The 23,149-nt window shown below is 41.2% G+C and overlaps 1 protein-coding gene across 3 annotated transcripts in view; it reads left to right on the plus strand.

The window, feature by feature from the left end:
- PTH2R (parathyroid hormone 2 receptor) overlaps window positions 1-23,149 on the plus strand; it is a 62,218-nt gene that overhangs the window by 35,691 nt on the left and 3,378 nt on the right. For 2 of the 3 annotated variants that reach the window (XM_024564265.3, XM_071220697.1), the window contains 6 exons: window positions 4,028-4,088; window positions 7,483-7,549; window positions 12,812-12,906; window positions 19,243-19,381; window positions 20,738-20,779; window positions 21,766-22,982. In XM_024564265.3, coding sequence (XP_024420033.1) covers window positions 4,028-4,088; window positions 7,483-7,549; window positions 12,812-12,906; window positions 19,243-19,381; window positions 20,738-20,779; window positions 21,766-22,161 — 800 coding nt within the window. In that variant the 3' untranslated portion in view covers window positions 22,162-22,982. Of the gene's footprint in view, window positions 1-4,027; window positions 4,089-7,482; window positions 7,550-12,811; window positions 12,907-19,242; window positions 19,382-20,737; window positions 20,780-21,765; window positions 22,983-23,149 lie in introns of those variants that run through there. The other variant, XR_006655969.3, reaches the window with a different exon arrangement.

Raw genomic sequence — 23,149 nt, forward strand, 5'->3', positions numbered from 1 at the left:
CTGAGCCACGTGGGCGGGGCCAAGGAGCCATTCTTACTTCTCAGCTGTTAAGTGCAATGTCAGAGTGTACATATTATCCTATAAAAGCGCCTTTTCTGGTTATAGCACGTAGTCATATCCCTATTGCCAAGCTTTCATGTAGAATGTTTTCATGTTCTATACCCTCTGAAAATAATAGGAGAAGGTGCTACATCTCCAGTTTCATTATTTCTGTATAGCATGGTCTCAATCCAGTAAATACTATTTTATATCCATTTGGCAGTAAATACAATTGAAATGCAGAGATATGTTTAGAGTCCCCACACCCAAGAAGCATGCAGTCTGACCCTTTAGGTTATTTTGCTTTGTGTTTGTCTGTTCTGATGATATATATTCTATTCCAATATTTAATTTATAAAATCTGTTTAGCCCTAGCCAGGGAGCTCAGTTGATTAAAGCACCATCCTGATACCCCAGGTTGCAGATTTGATCCCTGGTCAGGGTGCATGTAAGACGCAACCAGTGAATGCATAAATAGTGGACCAACACATTGATGTCTCTCTCTTTCTCTCTCTCTCCCTTCCTCATGCTCTAGAAATAAATAAACGTAAAATCTGTTTATATGATTATTTTGATAGTCAATATTACAGCTTTACATACTTAAAAATCTCATTGTTTGCTTCAAACATAATTTAAAAGAGAAAAATCTCTCTCCTCCCTTATGATTTTTAATATCTTTATTAATTCTACTGAAAACTACCTTAAAGTAAAAATTATATTACCCATTAATTTCAACAAAATATCATATTTTGGCTCTACCTTATAAAAGATAAGGAACTTAGAACTCTCTGCTTATCACTCTTCCCACACTTTTAAGATGTAATTTTGGGTATTACTCAGTCATTTAAAATTATATAGATTGTTACTTCTGTAAATGAAAATATGTGATAGCCAACTTTAGATTCGCCTTTGTAACAATGATGCAGATTTATCTCTGTGGGTTTACTTGGTTTCAAGATTCTACCTCCTCTCCACCAATTTGATTTTCTACAGTTTCTGCCCACTGGCAATATTTAATTCAGTAAACATATTTTCTTTTCCATTGCAGCTCTTCTGTTTCAGACTGGTCCTGTTTTATAATGCCTTGTTCTAGTCTGCGAGAGCATTTTGTGGCCCAATTATGAATTAGATATATACTTTTTAAAGATTTCTTTTGTCTCCTGTAATAATTTCATCTCAACAGGAGGTAGCTTTTCTACAGTTTCAGATATAGACAGTCTTCTTTGTAACAACAAGACTTTCAAAGGCTCTGCAGTTTTCCTGAGAGAGATGCTTTTATTCACTACTGGCTTAGATTCCCATGAGAACAATTCTGCCAAAATTGCATGAGGGACTTCTAGGTTCCTTAAAGAATGGACCAGCAGGGAATGATTTGCAGCATCCTGCCCTGAATAGTGAGGGACCTGGAGGCACAGCCCGGGGCTTCATGTCAGGGCAGTCAATATACTGGATCCCCAGGGGTGTCCAGGTTTCTTGTTTCTAAGACATTGCATCTCTGTAGCCAATCAAGGAGTCCCCATGTCCTGACTTCTAGGACTAACTCTATGATCATTCTGTGACTTCACAAGACTGGAATAGCACCACAGGATTAGGACAAGGTTGAGGTAGGGCTCTGTGAAGCCTCTGAAGTGTTTAAAACAAGATGAAACTACATAGACCAAGACGAGAAGAACCTATTTCCCCTCTTTGGCTTCAAAGCATCTGTCTTTTTGCTGTGGGCTGCTGTATATGTTTTTATTTGAAGAAAGGGTCTAATTGCTAAAGTATTTTTGACTATTAGTTCAAACCTTCATTTGAAAAGAGAATACTAACGGAGCCTCACCAGAACCCAAGTCTGCTTATTCTTAGACCAGAGATTGCCTCTGTCTCAAAGTCACTTATTAATGCTGAGATATTTTACGAAAATAACTTATCTCTCAAGGTAAATGCATGTATTCAGTAATATTCAAATTTACATTAGATGGACACTTAAATTTAAAATAACGTCGAATTTCAAACATTTTCCCTATAATTATGTATTCTCAATTATGTAGTAATGTGTTACTAAGGTTGGTGGTCAAAACAACCTTAAAGAGCCCCTAAGCAGTTTCTGTTCTTTATTCCTCCGTGGTGGTCTTAATGCTAGTCTTGTCAATGGGAGTCTTCCAAGAGGATGAGAAAAGCAATTTTTATTAAGACATGGTGCCTGATATAATATGTTTGCTCTAATTATCATCTAAAACATAGTTCTAAATCAAGCACCATTAATCAATGCATGTAGTAGAACATCATTCGGGAAATTGCCTGATCAGGAGATTGTAAAGGAAGCAGAGGGTAAGACCTGCAGATGAGAGAAGGTGGACACTTAGCTCAAAGGAAGACAACCGCTCTTTAACAGTAGCCGAGGTGGCAGAATAGCAGAGGGACCCTGTCGGGCCCTTTGAACCATGCTGTCAGAAGGAGCCATGCCGTCTCCGTCACGTGGTACCATTCTTGGTTTTCTTCATAACATCACTGATCCCTGAAGTTGTACTATTCATTTTGCCTCCCCCACTCTAAGTCTTGGAGAAACAAGGATTTTGTTTACCTGTTCATTGTTTTACCCTCAGAGACTAGAACAATCCTTGACACAAGACAGACGAGAAATGCTTACCGGATGTACGGTCAGACCCTGGGTAAACGGGGAGGCAAATGCACGGATGGCTGGATAGAGAGGGAGAGAGAGAGAGATAGGATATGTGAGTTGAACCTGAGAAGTAATCAATCTGTTTTGACAAAACCAATTTTTCTAGAAGACAGAATTCAAGCAGATTTTTAAAAGTAGGAATTATATACCAACAATAAGTAAAATCGGGATATAGAATCATAAAATTAATAGTCTCGCAGGCAGGTTGAGGTTAAATTCAGTTAGGTCACTTGCTGAGGAGACCTCTCTGTTGTCTAGTTTCATCTTATTTCCTTTTTTGCATGAAAGTTTTTTCATCTGAACCTGTTTCTTTGTTCACTTTTTTGCTAAGAAGTAATACCTGAAACATTAGAAATGTGTTGTTAAAAAGTAAAGAATTTAATATTGTGTTTAATGAAAATGTTCTAAGTTAGATGAAAACTTTTTCTCTCCCTTTGTAAGATGCTTTGTGGCTTCTGTAATTTTTTTCAGTATGGTCTCTCTCTCTCTCTTTTTAAAAATCTTCTTTACAAAAGCCACATAATGAAAATTATCCATCAAATCCTTTGGTCCCCTAATGCAATGTTCCATAAAAGTTATGGTTTGTAATTTCTTTTTGTGATGTCAAAGTCTAATCAACTATTACCATAAACCGAATAGCCAGCCTTTCCTGGGGGCAACAGACTCGTGGAAACTCACTGTAATAGATTTGACATGACAAGCTCACAAGGGGTTTATCACTGAGGAAGCGCAAACTCGTCACACTAACATACAGACCACCCTTTGCTAAGCTTTTAATGCTTGCAAATGCTTCTGTCTTGGGCCAATATGAATACACACACACACAAAAGAAAAAGAGGCTAAACTGATCAAAACTTTCTGATTTTGTAATTTGCAGAATAGCCTTTTCCACTTTTAGAATGAAAACTTCTAATTTTTTGAAACAACAGCCTTCCTGCAGCTCCTCATGAGTCCCTCTTGTTGCTCTACTCTGCCTTGAAACCATGTGGCTGTCAGGAGTCACGCCTGAATGCACCAGCCACTGCCTGCTCTGGCCCCGGGAACCTCAGTCCACTTCCAATAAGGCTTGACCCCACCTCTCTCAAATGAAAACTGAGCCAACCTCCATCTTCATACTTTTGGGACCAAACAACATCCCTATTGGCTCACTTCGCAAATGGACGGGATGAAAATTAGACTTTTTCTTGTTCACATATTAACATTTTTCATGCCTATTTTTCCTTTCTCAACTTTTAATAGTATATTTTTATGTGTGGTGAATATAAGAAAGAAATCCCTTAATCTTAAAAGAAATACAGCCTCTGGATCCTTTTCTGATTGCAGGGTTCCCAGCGGTGTTTGTTGCAGCCTGGGCCGTGGCACGGGCAACTCTGGCTGATGCAAGGTGAGTGAAAAGAAGAGGCAAAGAGAGAGCCTCAGATTTCCTCAAGATGCAGACTTGCTACTTGGAATTCACACTCGATGGCATCACCCTTTAGGGATGCCATGTGGGAAATTACCTTGATGTAATGGTAGCCTCTGATACATTACCAGCAAGCTGTCCATCCCAGAGGTCTTGGAATGGAAAGACTCACAGCCTAGATTAGGATGCTCAAATTCCACGGCTTGTGAAATCAGTTTGATACAAGGGGAAATTGATGGGTAAGTTAACACACTTAGGATATGGTGCAAGTAGGTGGAGGGACCTGAGTCTTGGGATGGGCAATATTCATATCTCCTCTCTTGCTCCATCTGCCACATCAGCTTTCACCACTGGTGCTGTGGTTACAAGCACCAGAGATGAGATTGCAGCCAGGGGACCCACAGCCAGAAAGTTCCCCGGGCCAATGACACCCACTTGGTGTCTCAGAGAGATGCAGGTGCAGGTACGCTGGACCACAGCTGTAGCTTCCCAGGTAGCCAGCTGAACAGCTCTGGGCTTTATTTGAGATGCTTGGGCACAAAGCACATGTGGGCATGGGTTTTACCAGTCAGTGGCTGAATTAAGATGCCATGAATATTAAGCATTTACTGTATACCCAGAATATTGTTGTACCTCATATATTTGGTGTATCGTGAATATTTAGTGCCCAGTTGCTGCATATGTATGTAATGCCTGTGTTTAACATATATGTGCCCTACTTATTACTTATTTATATTTAGTGAAAACTCTGGGTTTCATCCTTCCCATTTGTTTTTTTGTCTTCTATAGTATAATTACATATTTTTAAACAATAAAACAAATGCATATTAGAAGTGGAATCCATCGAAGTGAATCACTACCCCACTCCCCATTTGTCTATGTTTCTCTTCAGGGGACATGTGATGGATACTGAAACATTCACTTTTTCATACTATTTCTGTTTGTAGTAATGATGAGTCAAAGATAGAAAAGGAGAAAGTAGAAAAGCATTCAGGTGCCTGCTGTGTGCTCCTGTGGCCAATCTGATTGCTACGGAGTGGTCTGTGTCTCTCCAAACTTTATCTGGGGAAGACCTAACCCCCAATGGGACTGTATTCGGAGACAGGGTCCATACAGAGGTGATTCAGGTTGAATGAGGTCAGACGGGTGGGGCTCTGACACGATAGGATTAGTGTCCTTGTAAGAAGAGACACTACAGGGCTTCCTGTCTCTCCATGTGCACAGAAAGTGTAGGTCTCATGGGAACACAGCAAGGTGGCAGGAGAAGAAGCCTCACCAGGAATGGACCAGGCTGGCACCTAGGCCCCGGACTTCAGCCTTCAGACCGGGAGGAATGAACGTCTGCTATTTACGCCCCCCAGTTTGTAACATGTTGTAACGGCCGCCTGAGCAGAGTGGTGCACTTACATTCGATGAAAAATGATTTAAAAAGAGACAGCTTTAACTCAACCTGACTGCACTTGTGTTGACCATTCTTTCATGCTGACAGAATCCCATTTAACACCCTCAAGTTGTGTACATTTCAGGACAGTATATTTTTGTTAGCTCCTGGGACCCTGTCTTTAATTTGAGCCCACATGTTTATTTTGAGTTACCAGGTATTTTCTTCAGAAATAATTTGTCTGCTAAGCAGTGAAAAAAATGCCCCACTATGTGAGCGTGTGGACTGTATAAAGAATCTGTCTCTGTTTCTGAAAATCTGAACTCTAGACCCTCATCTTCAGGTGCAGCCTTCCACTACTTGCTCCCACACTCCCCGTTCCTCAGCTTCCCTCAGTTCTTCGTTGTCTTTGCATTTTTACTTGCCTTTATCTCTGAATGCTATTTGGATTTTTTAGCAGTCGAAGGCTAATGTTATCTACATTGTTATGGTATTATAGAATTGTACACCTGAAACCTTTGTAATTTTATTAACCAATGACACCCCAATAAATTCAATAAAAAGGAAAAAATGTATAATTTCTTTGAAGTTCTACATCGAAGTTTTAAGTGGAAGTAATTTTAATCAACTCTATGCTAGTTATTCTAGTGAAAGACCAAATTGGGTGAGGCTGAGTCAAAGTTACTTTGAATTCATTTCAGTTCAACAAATATTTATACCTATATGCTACGTATTATTCTAGGCACTTACAATGCAACAGAGGACAAGAACCAGATGATTCTGCCCATGTAAAACTTAAATTCTGGTTGGGTGGGAGGGAAGTAAAAGATCAATATGACAATTAGGTAAGTTATATAGTGTTTTTTATCAATACTGCCCAAAACTTTTAAAAATGAAACATTATGGATCTTATACAAATATTCATGATCACCTGTCTAAGATTTTTTTTTAACTTAGTAATAAGTGACCGAACCAGTAAGATGTTATTACTGCTTCAAAGGAGAAATAAAAGAAATAAATTTATAAATAAATGCAAAAACTAGTCAATATTCACAAGTCACTAATCAATTATATTCCACCTAACCTCTGGTGCTAATTCTTATTTCTATGGACAAAAATCACTTGTGTTCAGTTTTCTATTGCATTCCTATCAATAAGAATCATTTCCATTATTGTACATTTTCTTTTCCTTCTTTCTTTTCCTTTTTTTTGATCTTGAGAGTACATTTATTAAAGCTGGGGCAGTGAAACAAGAAAGGGCCTAGCATAGAAGAAACACCAGGAGCCAGCCTAGTCGGGGCTGCTTTGGCTCTGTAGAAATTTCATGGGAGAGAAATGAGCCAACGCGGGGCCGTGGTAAACTCACTGGAAAGTCAGAGTAAAAGGGGCCTTGGAGACAGGTTCAGGGGGTTGGCCCAGGACAAGCTGCTGCCGCCCATTGCTCCCCTGGTTGCAGGTCTTGTGGGGACCATTAGAGTTTAGGACAGAGAACGTTCACTCCAAAAGGAGATTTGAGTGGGCGTACCCTAAGAATGGAGAGCCTATTGTAAGTTTCCTACTGCATTCCTTTGGATAAGAATGGTTTGCATTATTGTCGGTGTTCTATAAGTTGTGAGGTTTTAAAACAGAATCGCTCTAACTGCTGAAAGTGAGAGGACTTCATCATTCCAATGATAATAAAAATAAAGTGTCAGCTGTGCATCATTTAGAAGACTAATTTTTTTTGTGGCTCTGGAAATGTGGTTTTGACTCTTGTTACTTGGGAATAATTCACCAATATTTATGATACTCTATAGGTAATAGTATGGAAACCAGGGTCCATTACACATTTTTCTCCTACTGGGTTGGGTGTTTTACAAGATTTTTTTTTCCGTTTATTTGTTTCTTTTTTAAAAGCTTGGGGCTGGAGTTTTTGGTAAACTTAAAATACTGCTTAATTCTCATTGCTTGTTTGCTTTGCCAATTTATTTGTGAAAGCTTTTTTTCATGTTTCAGATGCTGGGAACTTAGTGCTGGGGACATCAAGTGGATTTATCAAGCCCCAATCTTAGCAGCTATTGGGGTAAGTTCAAAAGCCTGGGTAGTTTTTTTTTCCTTTTTTAAAGGATGCATGATTAAGCTGCTGCTAAAACCCGGAGAAAGTTTGCCACTTTGTTCCAGCAAAGTGTAGGAAACTCTCACATCGCAGCAATAGCTGTTGGGAGGGTCTAGGTTGGGGACCAGACCCTTATTCAAGGCTGACACTGAGAAATTTATTTGCTGAGGTTTCTAACTTGCAAAGCGAAGCAGTATAGTGGTTATAGACAGTCTAAAAGATCTGCCATTGGCGAGGAAAAAGTACAAGTGATGGTACACTCAGTAAATTTGGGAGGAAAGTTAGGTAGAAAAGGCCATTTTCATCTTCTTGAACTGAAATTATAACAGCTCCAAAACAAGAATTCTTAAGTATTTACACCATCCATTTAATCTCAGAAATTAGAGAAGAGGTTCAAGAGCACCTTTCTATTCACTGAGAATTACCTTTTTGTTGCATTATTACAATTTAGGGCCATCGCAATTTCCTTTGCAGTAAGGAGCCCATCAGTAAGGGAGGGGTGAGCCCTGGACCCCCATCTCAGCCTTCTGTCTGTGGTCCTTCTGCTGAGCTGTTCTTAGCCTGAAGCTAGGAATGATGCTAATGGCAACAAATGCTGCACAGTGCTCACCATAGCTGGGGCTGTTTTACGTGCTGTATCATATTCATTTTTCTGATCCTCCCCATTACTCTAAATGGGGAAACTGCCCAAGGTCACACACAGCTAGTAAGAGGTGGAACTGGAATTCTAACTTCAGGGTCAGTGTCTCTGCCCCATGAACTCCCAGTACTTTTATAATAAAATCAAACACCCCTGATAGGCTAGGGAAGACCGGGTCACTCCTGCCTGCCCCCGCCCGCTGCTGCGCCTCAGCTGCGTTGTTTTCCTCCAGTTTCGTGAGCTGGTCTCCATCTGTGCCTTTCATTGTACCCTGTGCCCCTGCAAGGCTGGGATGCGCTTCCTTCTACTCCTAACTTTCCTTCTTATTTTATTTTATTTCTTTATTGTATTTTCCCATTACCATTTAGTCCCCTTATACCTGTTTCCTTCCAGCAATCACCACGCTGTTGTCCGTGTTCGTGAGTCCTTTTTCCTTTTTCCTTTTTCGCTCCTCACTTTAAATTCCACTTACTGGGGCTTCCTTGATACTCCCCTTCTAATTTAAGTCACCTCTTGTCACCTGCATGGCACAATGAGATTTTTAATTCTCAAGGTCGTTACAGTGCCTAATGCTTCTGACTGTTTGTTGATGCCGTCTTGCCCCCTAAGTTGCAAGGTTAAGTGAACAAAACCCATATTTTTTTCTAAACTGTGTTCCCGGCACCTAGCAAGTTTCCTGACAAATAGTGGTCATTCAGTAAATACTTGTCGAAAAAATAAACCATGCCTACAAATGAGATATCCTAGGGAAGGTAGGCGGGAAGGCGGGAAATAAGAGCACAAAGCAAGTATAATTTCCAAACTCTGAGTCCATTTCATGCAACCTTTTCATTTTCCTCGAGAAGGAAACTAGAGCCCATGCAGGTAAAGGTCACACAGTTTGTGTGACAGAACAAGTACTATAACCGCTATTGTTGACCATGGTCGTTTCACTTGCAAACCATGTCAAGATTGTTTTTTGCCCAATAAATTCAATAAAAAATAAATAAATAAAAAGATTGCTTCTTGAATTTATGGAAAAGGATCTTTCCATCTTTATGGCAATATTTATAGTGTTTTTATGTGTTAACTTTAGGATAAATGGTTTCCTTTTTAGTCTTACATTATATGTAGCACAGTTTTATACATTAAATACAGTAGTTAAGCCCATATATGCTGTTAAAAATTATTTGTCAAGAATTTCAAATGTGAGCTGGATCCCTCACTTGATTCTGGCTTTGGAAATTGTAATAGTATAGATTCTATTAATTTGGTTTTTGTATACTTGGAAGTAAAATCTAGTAAACTGTGATCAGAATTGCTAAGCAATATAAATTTAGGAGAATAAAGGCATTTGCAAAGGATGAGTATTTATAGGTTCTAATTGGAATAAGTCAAAACCAACTAATTGAGTTTTAAGGATAATCACAGACCTCACTCAGTACAAATTTGGAAGGAACCACTTGATTTGGAATCCTAGAATCTAAACTTGTAGCACTGTTATTTTCTGTGTTTTGTTCACATGTTAAAATTATGTTAAAGAGAACTAGAGTCATTAGAAAACATTAATTTGTTTCTGAAAATAAATCTCTCTCTGAATATAACTTAATTGTGCACCGGCAGCATCTTGATGTTGACTTGAGGATTATTGTTAAATTCTTCTACATGACATAAAAACGTGAGAGGAAGGTTTCCTAAGTGACAACAGAGGATGTGGCATCGTTTGGGTCCCGGGCCCTCCAGAGCATCACTAGAAGGAACAGGGTGTTCTGCCCAAAGGGTGGGGGAAACAGCAGGCAGGGCGGCATGGTCTAGAAGCAGTAATGGTGAAGTCGACAAATGTAATGCATTCTGACCAAGCACTGCTCCCTGAGACGTGAGGACCTGCATTTACACCCGTGTCAAATCAGAAAGACCGTAACAACTGAATAGAAATAAAAGCACAGACAGAAGACTGCAGGTTGGGAAACTGAGCAGACTTGTTCATGGGTCCTTAGGAGATGGGCTCGAAGATGCCAGTCATATGGGGTGGAGACAGGTTTGGTTCCAGCAGAAATCTGTGACCTTGAATTTATCAGGTAAGGAAAAGAAAAGGAGGAACTCTGTGGTGTTTGTCTTAATCAGTTGTTTCCTTTATTCTACGTTAGTTGGTTCCAGCCACCCATCATCCACTGCTAGATGATCAAATGGTCTGTCTAGTCCCTGCTCAATTTTACCCTTACTGAAATGTTTTTAATTAATTAATTAATTAATTGAATCTAAGGAGAGAGGAATGGTGGGGGGGGGGAGAGAGAGAGAGAGAGAGAGATGCATTTCTTGTCCCACCCATGCATGCATTCCCTGGCTGATTCTCTGCCTGTGCCTCGAGTGGGGGTTGAACCTGCAACCCTGGCATACAGGAACCACACTCCAGCCCAGCGAGCTTCATGGCCAGGGCAAAAGTCTTTTCTTTTGTCCCTAGACAGAGTGAAATCTTTTACTTTCTATTAATCGTTTGATGAATAGATATTTTTGAGTGCCTTTTGCTTCAGGACTGTCTCAGAATCTTTTTTGTATTAGCCTTCAAACAACTTTGAGATAGTTCTTTTCATTAGTCTCAGTTTTAGTCCCAGAGAGGTTATATAACCTGCTTAGGGTTACACATTTAGAAAGTGCTAAAGTGGGAGTCAAACCCAGGCTGAAAAACTGTGGTTCTCGAGTCCACAGTTTTTGCTGTTAGTGACAATAGGATTTAAGCTACACTGATATTTCCCAAGGTGGGTCCCAAAATTGTCACATGAAAGGATTTAGGTGGTAAATGCAAGGTCATTAAGTACCATTGAGTCACATATTGAGAACATTGGTCCTTTCCAGCTCTTCTGAACACATCAGGGAGACATTCTCATTTTGGTGTATTTACTTATTTTTAGATAGTTATCATGACTCAGCAGCATTGTGTGCCCACGTTAAGAACGAACCTCAGTGTTCAACGTGTAGTTAGCGGTGTGTGTCACGGGCTTGCTCATCGTATGAATAATGAGCTAGTGTGAATGACTGGCCGAGTAGTGGCTCTAGAGGAGACTGCAAGCTTCTTAGTGTACATATCCAGGTTTTCAGTGTTTTTTTCTTATAAATGGTTTTTCCCCCCAAAACCTCTCAGGACACCTGAGGGAATTCCAGAAGAAGGAATAAGGTGGAACTTTTAATGAAAAGCCTTTAAGAAAAATTTTAAGTGATTAGTTTTAAAATACATCCAGTGTATTTGTACAATACAAGGAGAAGGAAACAAACAAGACCTAAGCTTCTCTGCGGCCGTTGGGTCAGTGATTCATCTGCCCCACTTGTGATTAAAGGAGGCCAGTCATGAAAAACAAGGGGTCAGGGTGACAGGGATGACGGGTAAGAGAGGGAAGTAAAATGGACAAAATTCCATCTAGTCTTTGACGGAATTGCAAATACCAAATTGATTCCTTTCTCAGAGGGAGCTCGCCACTCCAGAATCCCTTTCCTTTTTTAAATCAGCCACATTTAGAACTTCAAATGAGGTTAAAGCTTTAACATTATACATAGATGCTGTCCCTAGTTATAAGTTGAATTCTAACTCCCAGTCCCTATGGAAAGCTGTGCAGTTGATGAGCAGGGCCTGCTGGGTGCTCAGTGGGAGGACGGCGGGGGCCTCAGGGCTGACACAGATGATCAGCTGGAATGGGGAGTGGGGCACGCAAATCACCCAATAACCCAAATTCTCCAAATTCCAGTGATGATTGAAGACTGCAAGATAGGGCATCCCCACGAACACAGCACTGGCTGGGTCCTCCCCTGTGGCTGTTGCTCTGGCATCGATGCAAGTCCACTCTTGGCAATCTGCATTCCCCTAGCTCTGAGGACTGCAGGCATCTGCCTGAATGAAGGGCTCAAGGAGGCAGGATTCCACTTCCTAAGACCCCAGGCCTGGAGGTCCTGTTCTTTGTCTTCATTTTGAATCTCTTCACTGGTCCTTGAGGCCCTCCGACATAAAAGGGCTTATCCTACCAATACCTAACCTTCATTTTTAAAGCCAGAACTTGATTGTCTCTGGTGGTGCCTATACTTAAATTTCAAATTCAATTTAATTGCCTATGAGAGCGGGGTTGGGGGGTGCTTTTCTTATACAGCATCTTATTTGCCCTAAAACCTTATCTATTTAACCTAATATTTTTCATACGTTATGAGAGAGAGAGATAGCGTACCCCAAACAACTCTTATTTCTCTCCCTAAAATAGAGGCAGAAGCTGGGACTTTATTTCAAAAAGGCCAGTTGGTTACACTTATATAATAGCTGTGATCCTTTATCCTTTCAGTTTGCAATAGGACTTGATCTGCACTTTGGTTTGGAAACTCCCTGTGGATTCTGGCAGATCAGCCCCTGATGCTTCTGGCTTCCAGGGCTGTTGAAACGTTTTCTTCTTGTGTCTTCATGGGGGCAGATCAAAAGTCACTAGCTCCCCAATATCTGGTCTCAAAGTCCCTCCCTGATGCTTATGGAATGGGTCATTTTCAGTCTTTGAATGTAAAGAAGTTTGATTTATATACATTTGATAAACATCTTGAAGACAAACTTAATGATTCTTTGTAATTACCTTCTCTTTCAGCTGAATTTCGTCCTGTTTCTGAATACGGTTAGAGTTCTGGCCACCAAAATTTGGGAGACCAATGCGGTCGGGCATGACACAAGAAGGCAATACAGGTAACTCCAGGACAGGCATCCATCAGAGGAAACGTTCAGTTACTATTTAGTGTAAAGAACAGATATCAATTGATTTGAAATGTTTCTAAGATGTAAATTTATGAATGAGTATTTTTGTTTGGTTCAATTCGTGATTTATCAGAAAATATATGTGTATATATATATTTATTAGGAAAATATATTTTTAAAACTTTTTTATCCTCACCTGAGGATGCTTTTTATTGCCTTTAGAGAGAAAGGAAGGGCGAGAAAGACAAAGAGAGAGAGGTGCAGAGAGAGAGAGAGAGAGAGAAACAAACATCAATTGGTTGCCTTCTTGTATGGCCCCAGACCAGGGACTGAATCTGTAAACTGGGTATGTGCCCTGACTGGGGATTGAACCCATCACCATTTGGTTTACAGAACCATGCTGCAATCAGCTGAGCTACACTGGCCAGGGCAGAAAATATAAATAACCCCAAACATTGCTAGTATGCTTAAATTGTTATATATATATTTGTTATTATCAGATTGGGATTTTTCCTATAAACTATGCGGTGCTGTCTCAGACACAGGAAGGAAGAAATCATAGTCAGCATTTTGATTCCATCTCACAAATGTTCCGTAGGTTCTTTGTTGAATTACTCCCCTTCGGCATTTCGGCAGCATTTCTGTTGGGCTGAAAAGACTGCAGCTGTAGACTGGAGTCTGGACGGGGGCAGGCGGGATGAACAGACCAGCAGTGGCAAGCTCATTATTTCCAGTGTACTGCAAGGGAGAGTGTTGTAATACGAATTGTGTGCAAGAGTTTACAGTGAGGGACCTTTGCTGCTCTAATACAGCTTGTCTCATGTCGCATCCCATTGGCGAAGACAAAGGCCAATGAGTGATAGAACCATGGAAAATAGAAGTAGCCTTTCATTCTTCTTCAGAAAGTGGAAAAGTGCAACGGTGTTGGGAAGCTGCTTGTTTCTCTAGTTCTGAATAAAAGCAACTTATGTCTGAAGTTCTGAATGATACGAACTTGTATTTTCAGTAAAAAGTCGCCCAAGAGATTGGAGAAACTCTGGAGAGAGCAAAGGGTAGATCATCTTAAAATAGAGTAGACAGTATTTTGTGTTTATTCATGGGGATTATTTCACAGAATAATTGAAGAGAATAATTTACCAAGGATTAAAATATTCTACTATTAAGAATTCATAGTTAATTTCAGCCCTGGCTAGTGTGGCTCAGTGGTTGAGTGCTGGCCTTTGAACCAAAGGGTCACTGGATCGATTCCCAGTCAGGGAATACACCTGGGTTGTGGGCCAGGTCCCCAGTGGGAGATGTGCAAGAGGCAACCACACATTGATGTTTCTCTCCCTCTCTTCTTTTTTCTTATCTTCCCCTCTCTCTAAAAATAAATAGATAAAATCCTTTTTTAAAAAAAGAATTCATAATTAATTTAAAATAATTTGGTGCCCAGAAGTTTCTTAAGTTTGAAGTGATTAATTAGAACATGGTCTAGACTAATAGTTGTCAGGGAAAGTATTTTTCAGCCAAAATACATTTTGTTCTTAGAAGAAACATTTGGTATTTTTAACAAAGTTGAGCTACAGACAAAAATGTAGTGGGAAATGACTTTCGTTTTGGATAGAAAACTGTGGGAACCGGCTTGGCAGGGATTCGGGAAATCAATTCAGTACGCAGTTTCTGAGGCTGCAGAGGATCCCGATCGAATAGCTTCTGACTTTTAAACAAAGAGACTCGGGAAAATGGAACCTGTGTTCATCCCGGTGATGTTCCTCATATGTAGGAGGCTTAACAGAGTGTTTAAATTTACACCCACTCATTTTTGTACCTTTAAACTTATATTTTACTCAGTTATTATCTTTGTCAAATATTCAAATATTCTTGTTAAAATGAAAAAAATGTATTTCCAAACTGTGGCACCTAAAACCATTTTTAAACACACTTCCTTGCACATTCCAGTCTGAAGGACTGAAAACAGGTCCCTCCAGGTGAGCCTGCACACATGTCGAGGCTTCTGAACAGTCTACGATATCACTTCATCCCTACAATGGCTTAAAGTTGAAGTGAATTAGTTCAGTTAGTTTTAAAAACTTTGTGCTTTGAGGTAACTGTGGAACTACACGCAGTTATAAACATAACACAGGGAGACCCCAATGCCTGTCACCCAGTACCCCCTGCAGGTGTCATCCTGCATGACAGTAATTTACAGTCACTCATTTTAAAACAAGGTTGATGTGAATCCATTAATTGATCCGATTTTACACCAGAACTAATACACTTTTTCTCTTTTAAATTACAACTCAATTCCTTTGCAAATTAAGCAAAAATTGCCAGGACTAGAAGAACATGGGAGATATGAGAAATGCAAGATTCAGTGGAAAAGAACATTTGAATGTTTTGGCTAATTTGACTTTCCATTTAATATTAGACAAAGGTCATATTTAATATTTATATTTTTGGAATTAGTTCAATGAATATTTGTTATGCAGTTTGATAGTAAAGAGGATGGATTTGAAAGTGGAATCTACTACTAAGTGTGTAACTTCAGATGAATACTTTGCCTCTATGTTCACCTGGACATGGGACCATAAAAGTTCTCTCACGTGGTTGTTGCCAGAGAGAAAGAGATGGAGACAGAGAGCTAGAGAGAGAGGGATGCATGTGCAGAAAAGGAGGAAAGATTAATTCAAGGCCAAGAGAGATTGAAAAGGGAGAAACAGTATTTCTTTTAAAGCTAAGTTAACTCTCAAAAGACAAGTAGAGATTTTTTCAGACCTTTTTACCCGGGGACAGATCACCCAGGAAGAGGTATTGCAAGAACTGGGTATCTGTTTTCTTTGTAGGACACTGAGTCCAACGAAGCATTGACTTTTTTGTATTCCTCTCATGGCTTATCCTATGGGCCACTTCCAGTTTTCACCCCCGAGTCATCTCACTAGGCAGCTGTGCCTTTTCAGAGAGCTGGGCTGCAAAGATGTACAGAGTACATCAGTGAGCAGATGGACCCTGAACCAAGGGTGCCCAGGGTTGCTGAGTGATTTGCTGTGTGGGCAAGTCCATCTTTATAAGTGAATAGACAGGCAGATGACTCATGTGTACATTGGCCTGGGGTACACCACTACTTTAACTTGTTCACTCTCTTTGAAGGATCAGTTTTAAAAGAGGATGTAACCATAACTTACACAAATATAAAGGAACACATTTTGAAAATTTTATTTGACTCATTGATGAAGGAACTGACAAGACATTACTGTGTTTAAAAGAGAATAATGAGTGCTGAAGTGAATTGACAAATGGATGTGAGTTAGCAAAACATGTCCATATCCACAGGGCTATAATTAGCGGCATTCCACTGGACACAATTTGCATTTCTATGGACAGCCATTATTTGAACTGCTCTGAGAGGCAGATTTAGGCTACATTATATGGCAAAGGTGATATAAGACTTCATCCCCGCAGTCTGGAGAGAGATTCTCTTGCTGGCTTTGAAGAAGTAATCTGACACGTGGTGAGAGCCTAGGGCTGGGACCTGAAAACAGTCTGAGGGAAGCCTGTAGAACTGAGAGACCCCTGGCCAACAGCAACCCTGCAACAGCAAGGAACTGAGCTCTGCTATGAGCTCGTCTGGATGAGCTTGGAAGAGAACCTTGAGGTCCAGGTGAGAATGTGGTTCTGGCCAACACCTTAATTCCAGCCTTGTGATACCCTGAGCAGAGGACACCACTACTTTGTGCCTGGCCTTCTGGCATAGAGAAACTGAGAGATAACAGATGGGTTTGGTTTCAGCTACTAAACTTGTTACATAGCAATTGAAAATGAATTCAAGTACTGTCTGTTTTCTACAAATTGACTTTTATCTCTAGAGAGTTGTACAAGAGTCTGGTCATTGACAAAGAGAGAAAACCCGGATGGCTGAGCTAGCAGGATAGCTACTAAATTTTAGTCTTTGACAACTTTTTCTCACTCTGCATGGAACAAAACTGTCCCTAAACTTTTACTAAACTTTTGATCATTTCACGGTGTGTTTCTCTGCTTTATTTTTTGTTTTAAACTAGTTTTTCGCTCCCAGGCACACACAGTAGGAGCTAAGTTAGCTAGATTTGAAAATAGTTTCCAGGGGGATTTACCCATTCATGTTAAAGGAAGAAACACAATTTTCTTTTCAGTGGGATATTAGACAAGACTTCCAAGGTTCTGCAAATGCTGTCCCCCTTTATGTGATTCGGCTGCATTAAAATGCCATGAAGGCATTCTATGTGTCCTGACCGTGTACGCGGTGATGGAAGCAGGGTACACTCGCTGGTCAGGATTCAGGAGGAGGACAAGCACATCCCAAGGAGCCTCTGAAAGTTGAAAGGATTAGTTAGATCAGAGAAACCCATAGTCTTATCAGGAATGCTGCCTTGAATAAAATGGATGTAAGGTTGAATGTTCAAATTCAGTGTGTTGTAGGTGACCTAAGGTATGAGATATGAGGACTAGGAGCAGCATAGGAGAAAGCCCACAGGGTAGTGGGCAAACTGGATGGGAGGCCGACCAGACGGCCCTGAGTCAAGAGGAGCAGATGGTCCAGGTCTAAACAGAGGTAAGAGAGGCAGAGGAGAATGAGGCGGAGCAATGTGCAACCCCGAATGTCTAAATCAGGCATTTCACTATGAATTATGGGACATTCCAGCTCCTGCAGGAGCGAAAAGATAATTATGATAGGATAAAGGATGTGTCTGGAAGATGATCCGAGTAAAGCCTTAGACTGTTAGGGTTCCAACGGACTTCTAGGCCCCATCCCTCACGTTGGAGACAAGAGAACTGAATCATGATCACACGGGTAGTTAGTGTCAAGTCTGGAACCTGAGTCCAGTTTCCTTCAGTCTCAGTCCTGTATGATAGTACTTGCCCACACAGTTCATTTCCAAGAAGAAAAATAAGTAAGTAGGTTAATAAGTAACAAAGACAGAAAGAAAGACAGAAAGAAAGACAGAAAGAAAGACAGAAAGAAAGAAGGAAAGAAAGAAGGAAAGAAAGAAGGAAAGAAAGAAGGAAGGAAAGAAGGAAGGAAAGAAGGAAGGAAAGGAAGGAAGGAAGGAAGGAAGGAAGGAAGGAAGGAAGGAAGGAAAGAAAGAAAGAAGAAAGAAAGAAAGAAAGAAAGAAAGAAAGAAAGAAAGAAAGAAAGAAAGAAAGAAAAAGTACCTGGAGGGAAGCCTAGTGAGAAAGGAAGGAGGTTAAAATGGTTTGAGATTACCAGGGCATAAGCCGGGTACCAGCTAAGCCGGGCCCTGTGCTTCAGGGTCTCTTACAAGGCTGCAGTGGTGATGTCAGGGCTGCAGTCCTATGTTAAGGTTGGACTGGGGAAGAATTCACTTCCAAGTTCATGTGGTTGTTGGCAGGATCCGCTTTCTTGCTGGCTGTTGGCCACGTGCCACGTCTCCTTGCCACGTGGACTTCTCAGCTGAGCAGCTCATAGCATGGTCATTTGCTTCACTGAACCAAACAAGGGAGGGAATCTGCTTGTAAGATGAAAAGTACAGTCTTATGCAACATAATCACAGAAGTGATCTTAGCTATACTCTATTCACTACAAGCAAGTCCCAGGTCTTGCCCACATATAAGGTACGAGAATTAACAAGGACACAAATACTAGGACGTGGGAATCATTGGGGGCCATTTTAGAGTCAACCCATCAAATGGGAAAACCTAGCATTCCTCCAAATATGCAAGAAAATATGTGTAGAAAGGCAGTTAAAGTAAATAAAGTAATATTGATTCGCTTTCAGCCCCCCAAACCCCAAAAGGAAATCTAGAACTACAGACAATTTGAGATGGAACATTTGACATAGACTGCTTAGAGAAGGTGACCACCTGTAGCACATAACAAAACGTGAAATGATAAATGGAGATTCAAGTGTACGAAGAAAGTAGGGAATAGTTGATTTTAAGATGAACAAACCAAGTCAAATGAACAAGCCTATGAAAGGAAAGACAGTTAATATAAATGGAGGGAATACTACTTAAATCTCAAACATAGCAGTTCAAGAGGACTTGGGGCTGAAAAAAATAAGGCATTTCACGGCTTTTTGAAAATGGTATCCTTTAGGCAAGAAGAGCAGAAATGAGATTAGAGAGACTTAGGGGATAATAATCATAGGAAGTGAGAATAAACTACCTGATTTAGTATACAAGTGACAGGAAGAGGAGGGAGGGGAAAAACCAGCAGAAGCCCTGGGATCCAGACAGATGGGAAAAGCTGGCCCCTATTAGCTCTGCGAAGCTTGGTTTTGTTCTAGCAAGCTGTCTCTATGGAAAGGCACTCTAAATTGATTAATAAAAAGCCTTTGCACTCTCTTGCAGAAAGCTCGCCAAATCCACGCTGGTCCTGGTGCTGGTCTTCGGAGTGCATTACATCGTGTTTGTGTGCCTGCCCCACTCCTTCTCTGGGCTCGGGTGGGAGATCCGGATGCACTGTGAGCTCTTCTTCAATTCCTTTCAGGTAGAGCGCCATCTAGTAACTTGGTTCTGGTGATTTGCTTTTTCTGCCCCAGCCCCTTGCAGCCTCTTCCTCTGCCCCTCTGGCTTTTTCGCACCCGTCTGCTGAGGTTACCAGAGGGCGCTCTTCTTGGGTGCCTGTGCTTTTCTGTCCTGCAGAGGTCAGGCTAGCCTGTGACCACAGCAGGTGCTGTTCCTCACAGACAAGCCTGGGGGGGGCGAGAAAGTGTGTTTGAAACTGTGCACCACCTGCAGGATAGGGACCTCTGCGTGGGCTCGGAAAATGAATGAAAGCAAGAGAAGGAGAAGGCAGGGATGAGGAACCAAAGGAGGTAAAAAAGAGGAAGAGGTGGCTTCTACACATTTTATCTTGTTTGAAAGTAAGACAGTCATCCGTCACGTGGATCACTGCAGGCGCCTCCTGACCGTTCTTCCTGGGGAGGCGTTTGCTGCCACCTCCTGCCTTCTTCCCTCTCGTCTCCCTACAATAGTCTGAAGAACCTAAAACATAAGTTTGTGCCACTTACCTGACAGAAGTATCCAGAGGCTTCCTACTGCACTTGGAATAAAATCCAAATGCCATTTCCTGGCGTGCACAGCCCTGCGTGGCTGGGTTCCTCAAGCTCATTCCTGCCTCAGGGGTTCGTGCATGCTTTCCCTTTGCCTGGGATGTTCTTCTCCTTAATATTCACAAGGCCTAACTCATTCTTGTCACTCAAACCAGCTTAAATGTCACCTCCTCAGAGAGGTCCTTGTTGAGTTTCTTATCTGATTCATCTTCATTCTTCTGTGTGTCCAACACTTGTTTTGCCTGTATAGCCCTTATCATCTTACATTTTTCTTGTGTGGCTATTTGTTTATATTTTATCCATTTGTATTTCCTTCTAGAATGTAAGCTCTAAGAGAACAGGGACCGTGTCTGTCTGGATTCAACTGTTTATCCCTGGCACACTGGGCACTTCACATTGCATAAGCGCAATAAATATTTTTTGAATGAATGCGAACAACACTTTGTCTTTTTACTATATAACACCCCATGTCTGTAATTTCCAGCATTCACAGTGTATAAATATCTCTTGCCAACCAGGGGATATTCAGTAACCCTTGAGTGGCAACATAAATGAAACGAATAGAAGAGAAATCAGGTCTTTGTGTATTTTGGCATGTTTTATTCAGTTACTCGCTTGGTTCAGCTGATACTAAAGAAAGATCTCAGGGTAAATTTAATGTACACTTAAGGATTTGGAAACGTTAGGGGAGAGTAATAGAAAATTTTCTGAAGGATTCACTTGATGCGAGATACTGCAGTGCTGCGAACTCCATGCGTGGTCAGCACCTAACGGGCTCTTTCGTTCTCCAGGGTTTCTTCGTGTCCATCATCTACTGCTACTGCAATGGAGAGGTAGGCTGGGGGGGCCCGGGCTGCCCACAGGTCTCCATCACAATGTGGCCAAAGCTCTTTAGGGTCCACGGGAGTTTCAGGACGGAATGGCCAGGGAGAGGAGAGATGTTTTAATCATAAATTATTCTGAGAAAGCAAGAATTAATTTCGATAAGCTAAGGTTAATTCATTTATAGACCCTGATATAAAAAAAAACAACAAACTTGAATGCAATTTTAGACTTGGAAGGATAGAGGACTTCATATTCTAGTTCATGCTTAAATTTATTCATCAATTTCAAGTGCTATGAAAAATGTGTATTCTTGGGACAAATCCATTAGAACACTTTGACATTTTTTAAACTCCAGATGGTGGTGGGACAATTCATGTTTGTCCAGGACTTGGCTGGAGGGGAATGAGCTTTTCAGGTTTCCACTCTCCCGTGGAGCTTCCAAGTAAGCTTCCTTCTGGAAAGTGGTCGTTGCAGTGGAATTCAGTCTCCAGCCAATGAATGGTAACAAGAGCCCCACCCTATTAAGACTGCATTTGAGTGTCTGCTTCTCAGAGTCCAGTCCTCTCTCCTGTCTTCCTCCTTCATATGCCTAGGCAGGGCGAAAGAGTCACGTCTCAGGTTGAGTTCCTTTCATGCCATTCCTCAGCCACAGCCACCACTGTTAATCTCTCTTTCTCCTTCAACCTGAATCCTCTTTTTCCTCTCCCCTCAATGAGATATTTCTGTTGGCTGTGTTTTAGCCTCTATTAAAATACCAATCTTGGACAGTGCCCTTTACCTCTCTGTAAGCCTCAGTTTGCTCATCTCCAGTAATAACACCTACCTTGCAGATTTCTTGAGACTGAGAGAGTATATATATGCAAAGTCCCTGGCACACATTGGAGCCTTAATTAATGACTATTACAATCATTGCAATCGGGGCAAACATTCGTCTAACAAAGCTGCAGGGTCTCCCTGATGGTTTCTGATGCACGATATGGTTCTTGCTGTTTAGGTTCAGGCTGAGGTGAAGAAGATGTGGAGTCGCTGGCATCTCTCCGTGGACTGGAAAAGGACGCCCCCATGCGGTGGCCACAGATACGGCTCCGTGCTCACCACCATGACGCACAGCACCAGCAGCCAGTCGCAGATGGCCGCCAGCACTCGCATGGTGCTCATCTCCAGCAAAGCGACCAAGATGGCCAGCCGACAGCCTGACAACCACGTGACTTTACCTGGCTATGTCTGGAGTAACTCTGAGCAGGAATGCCTGCCACATTTGATCCAGGAGGAGACCAAGGAAGGTAATGGGTGTCAAGGAGATGAAACTCCAATGGAGGTGTCTTCCAGACCATTGGAATGTACCCCAGGCCCTGAAGGAAGCAAAGGAGAAGTAGAGGATGTTCTCTGAATCAACATCTGTGGCTCCAAAGAGCTGGCCCATCTGGTTGTCCAAGAGCTGATGGCCCAAGAGATTGGCTCTCATTCATCTGCTTGAGCCCCAGAGCTGACAGTTCAGGTGTGAAGTGGTACTTTACAAAAGTTTCAGGCTCCATGAGTTGGCTCCTATAAATACTAAAGATACAAAAGGAGAGGGTTACCTTATTTTGGCATCAGATTCTCCTCTAAATTGATGTGTGGCACTTGTTCTGTGATTGTTTATTTTTCTGCTACTTTTGGGTAGAACACGTTTTAATTGCTTGGCTTGCATTTCACTTATATATACACCATCCTGGGAAAGTATGATAGAGATCGTTTCGTATGTGTCAGTTTCCTTTTAGGAAATTAGTATTCTCTTTTCTTCTTTCTGACTTAAATATACGCCTATCCCCGCACTCACTTTGTCTGTTTGTGAGAGAGAGAGACCGGGGTCTGAAAGTGTATGGGCAGAGATTGAGGATTAGGAACGAGTACACAGCGGAAAGGCAGTGAGCTGGACTTTGGTAAGATGATACACTGATGACAGCTAAACTTGTTTCTTTCCAGGAACAAGGAAAATTACTTTAAAAAGAACATTGCACGTATTTCTCCTTCTGAATGTCCCCCTCTGTGACCAGCCGTATCTCAGGTCTTCAACCCTTGACCTCTCATAAGGTTTTTCTGTCAGTGAGCTTGTGTCTGCAGACTAGTCCTGTTTGTAATCATTTATATTGATCGCAAATCATTTATACTGATCATAAATCACACTGCACCTGTGCTTTTTTTCTTCTTTGTTCTATTACTGTATTTCAAATGGCATGTGGGATAAATTAAAAGTTTGTTTTAAAAATACATCTTGGGTCACTTTTTAAGATTTTCTCTCAGCATCTCAGCTTGTTTTTGGGAACCAAGCAAATGTCCCTTCTCCCCATCTACAGAGATCAACATGTAGCTCCAGTACTTTTCTGAACTTGACATTT

Source organism: Desmodus rotundus, chromosome 2, assembly GCF_022682495.2.
Source record: "Desmodus rotundus isolate HL8 chromosome 2, HLdesRot8A.1, whole genome shotgun sequence".
Taxonomy (NCBI): Eukaryota; Metazoa; Chordata; class Mammalia; order Chiroptera; family Phyllostomidae; genus Desmodus; species Desmodus rotundus.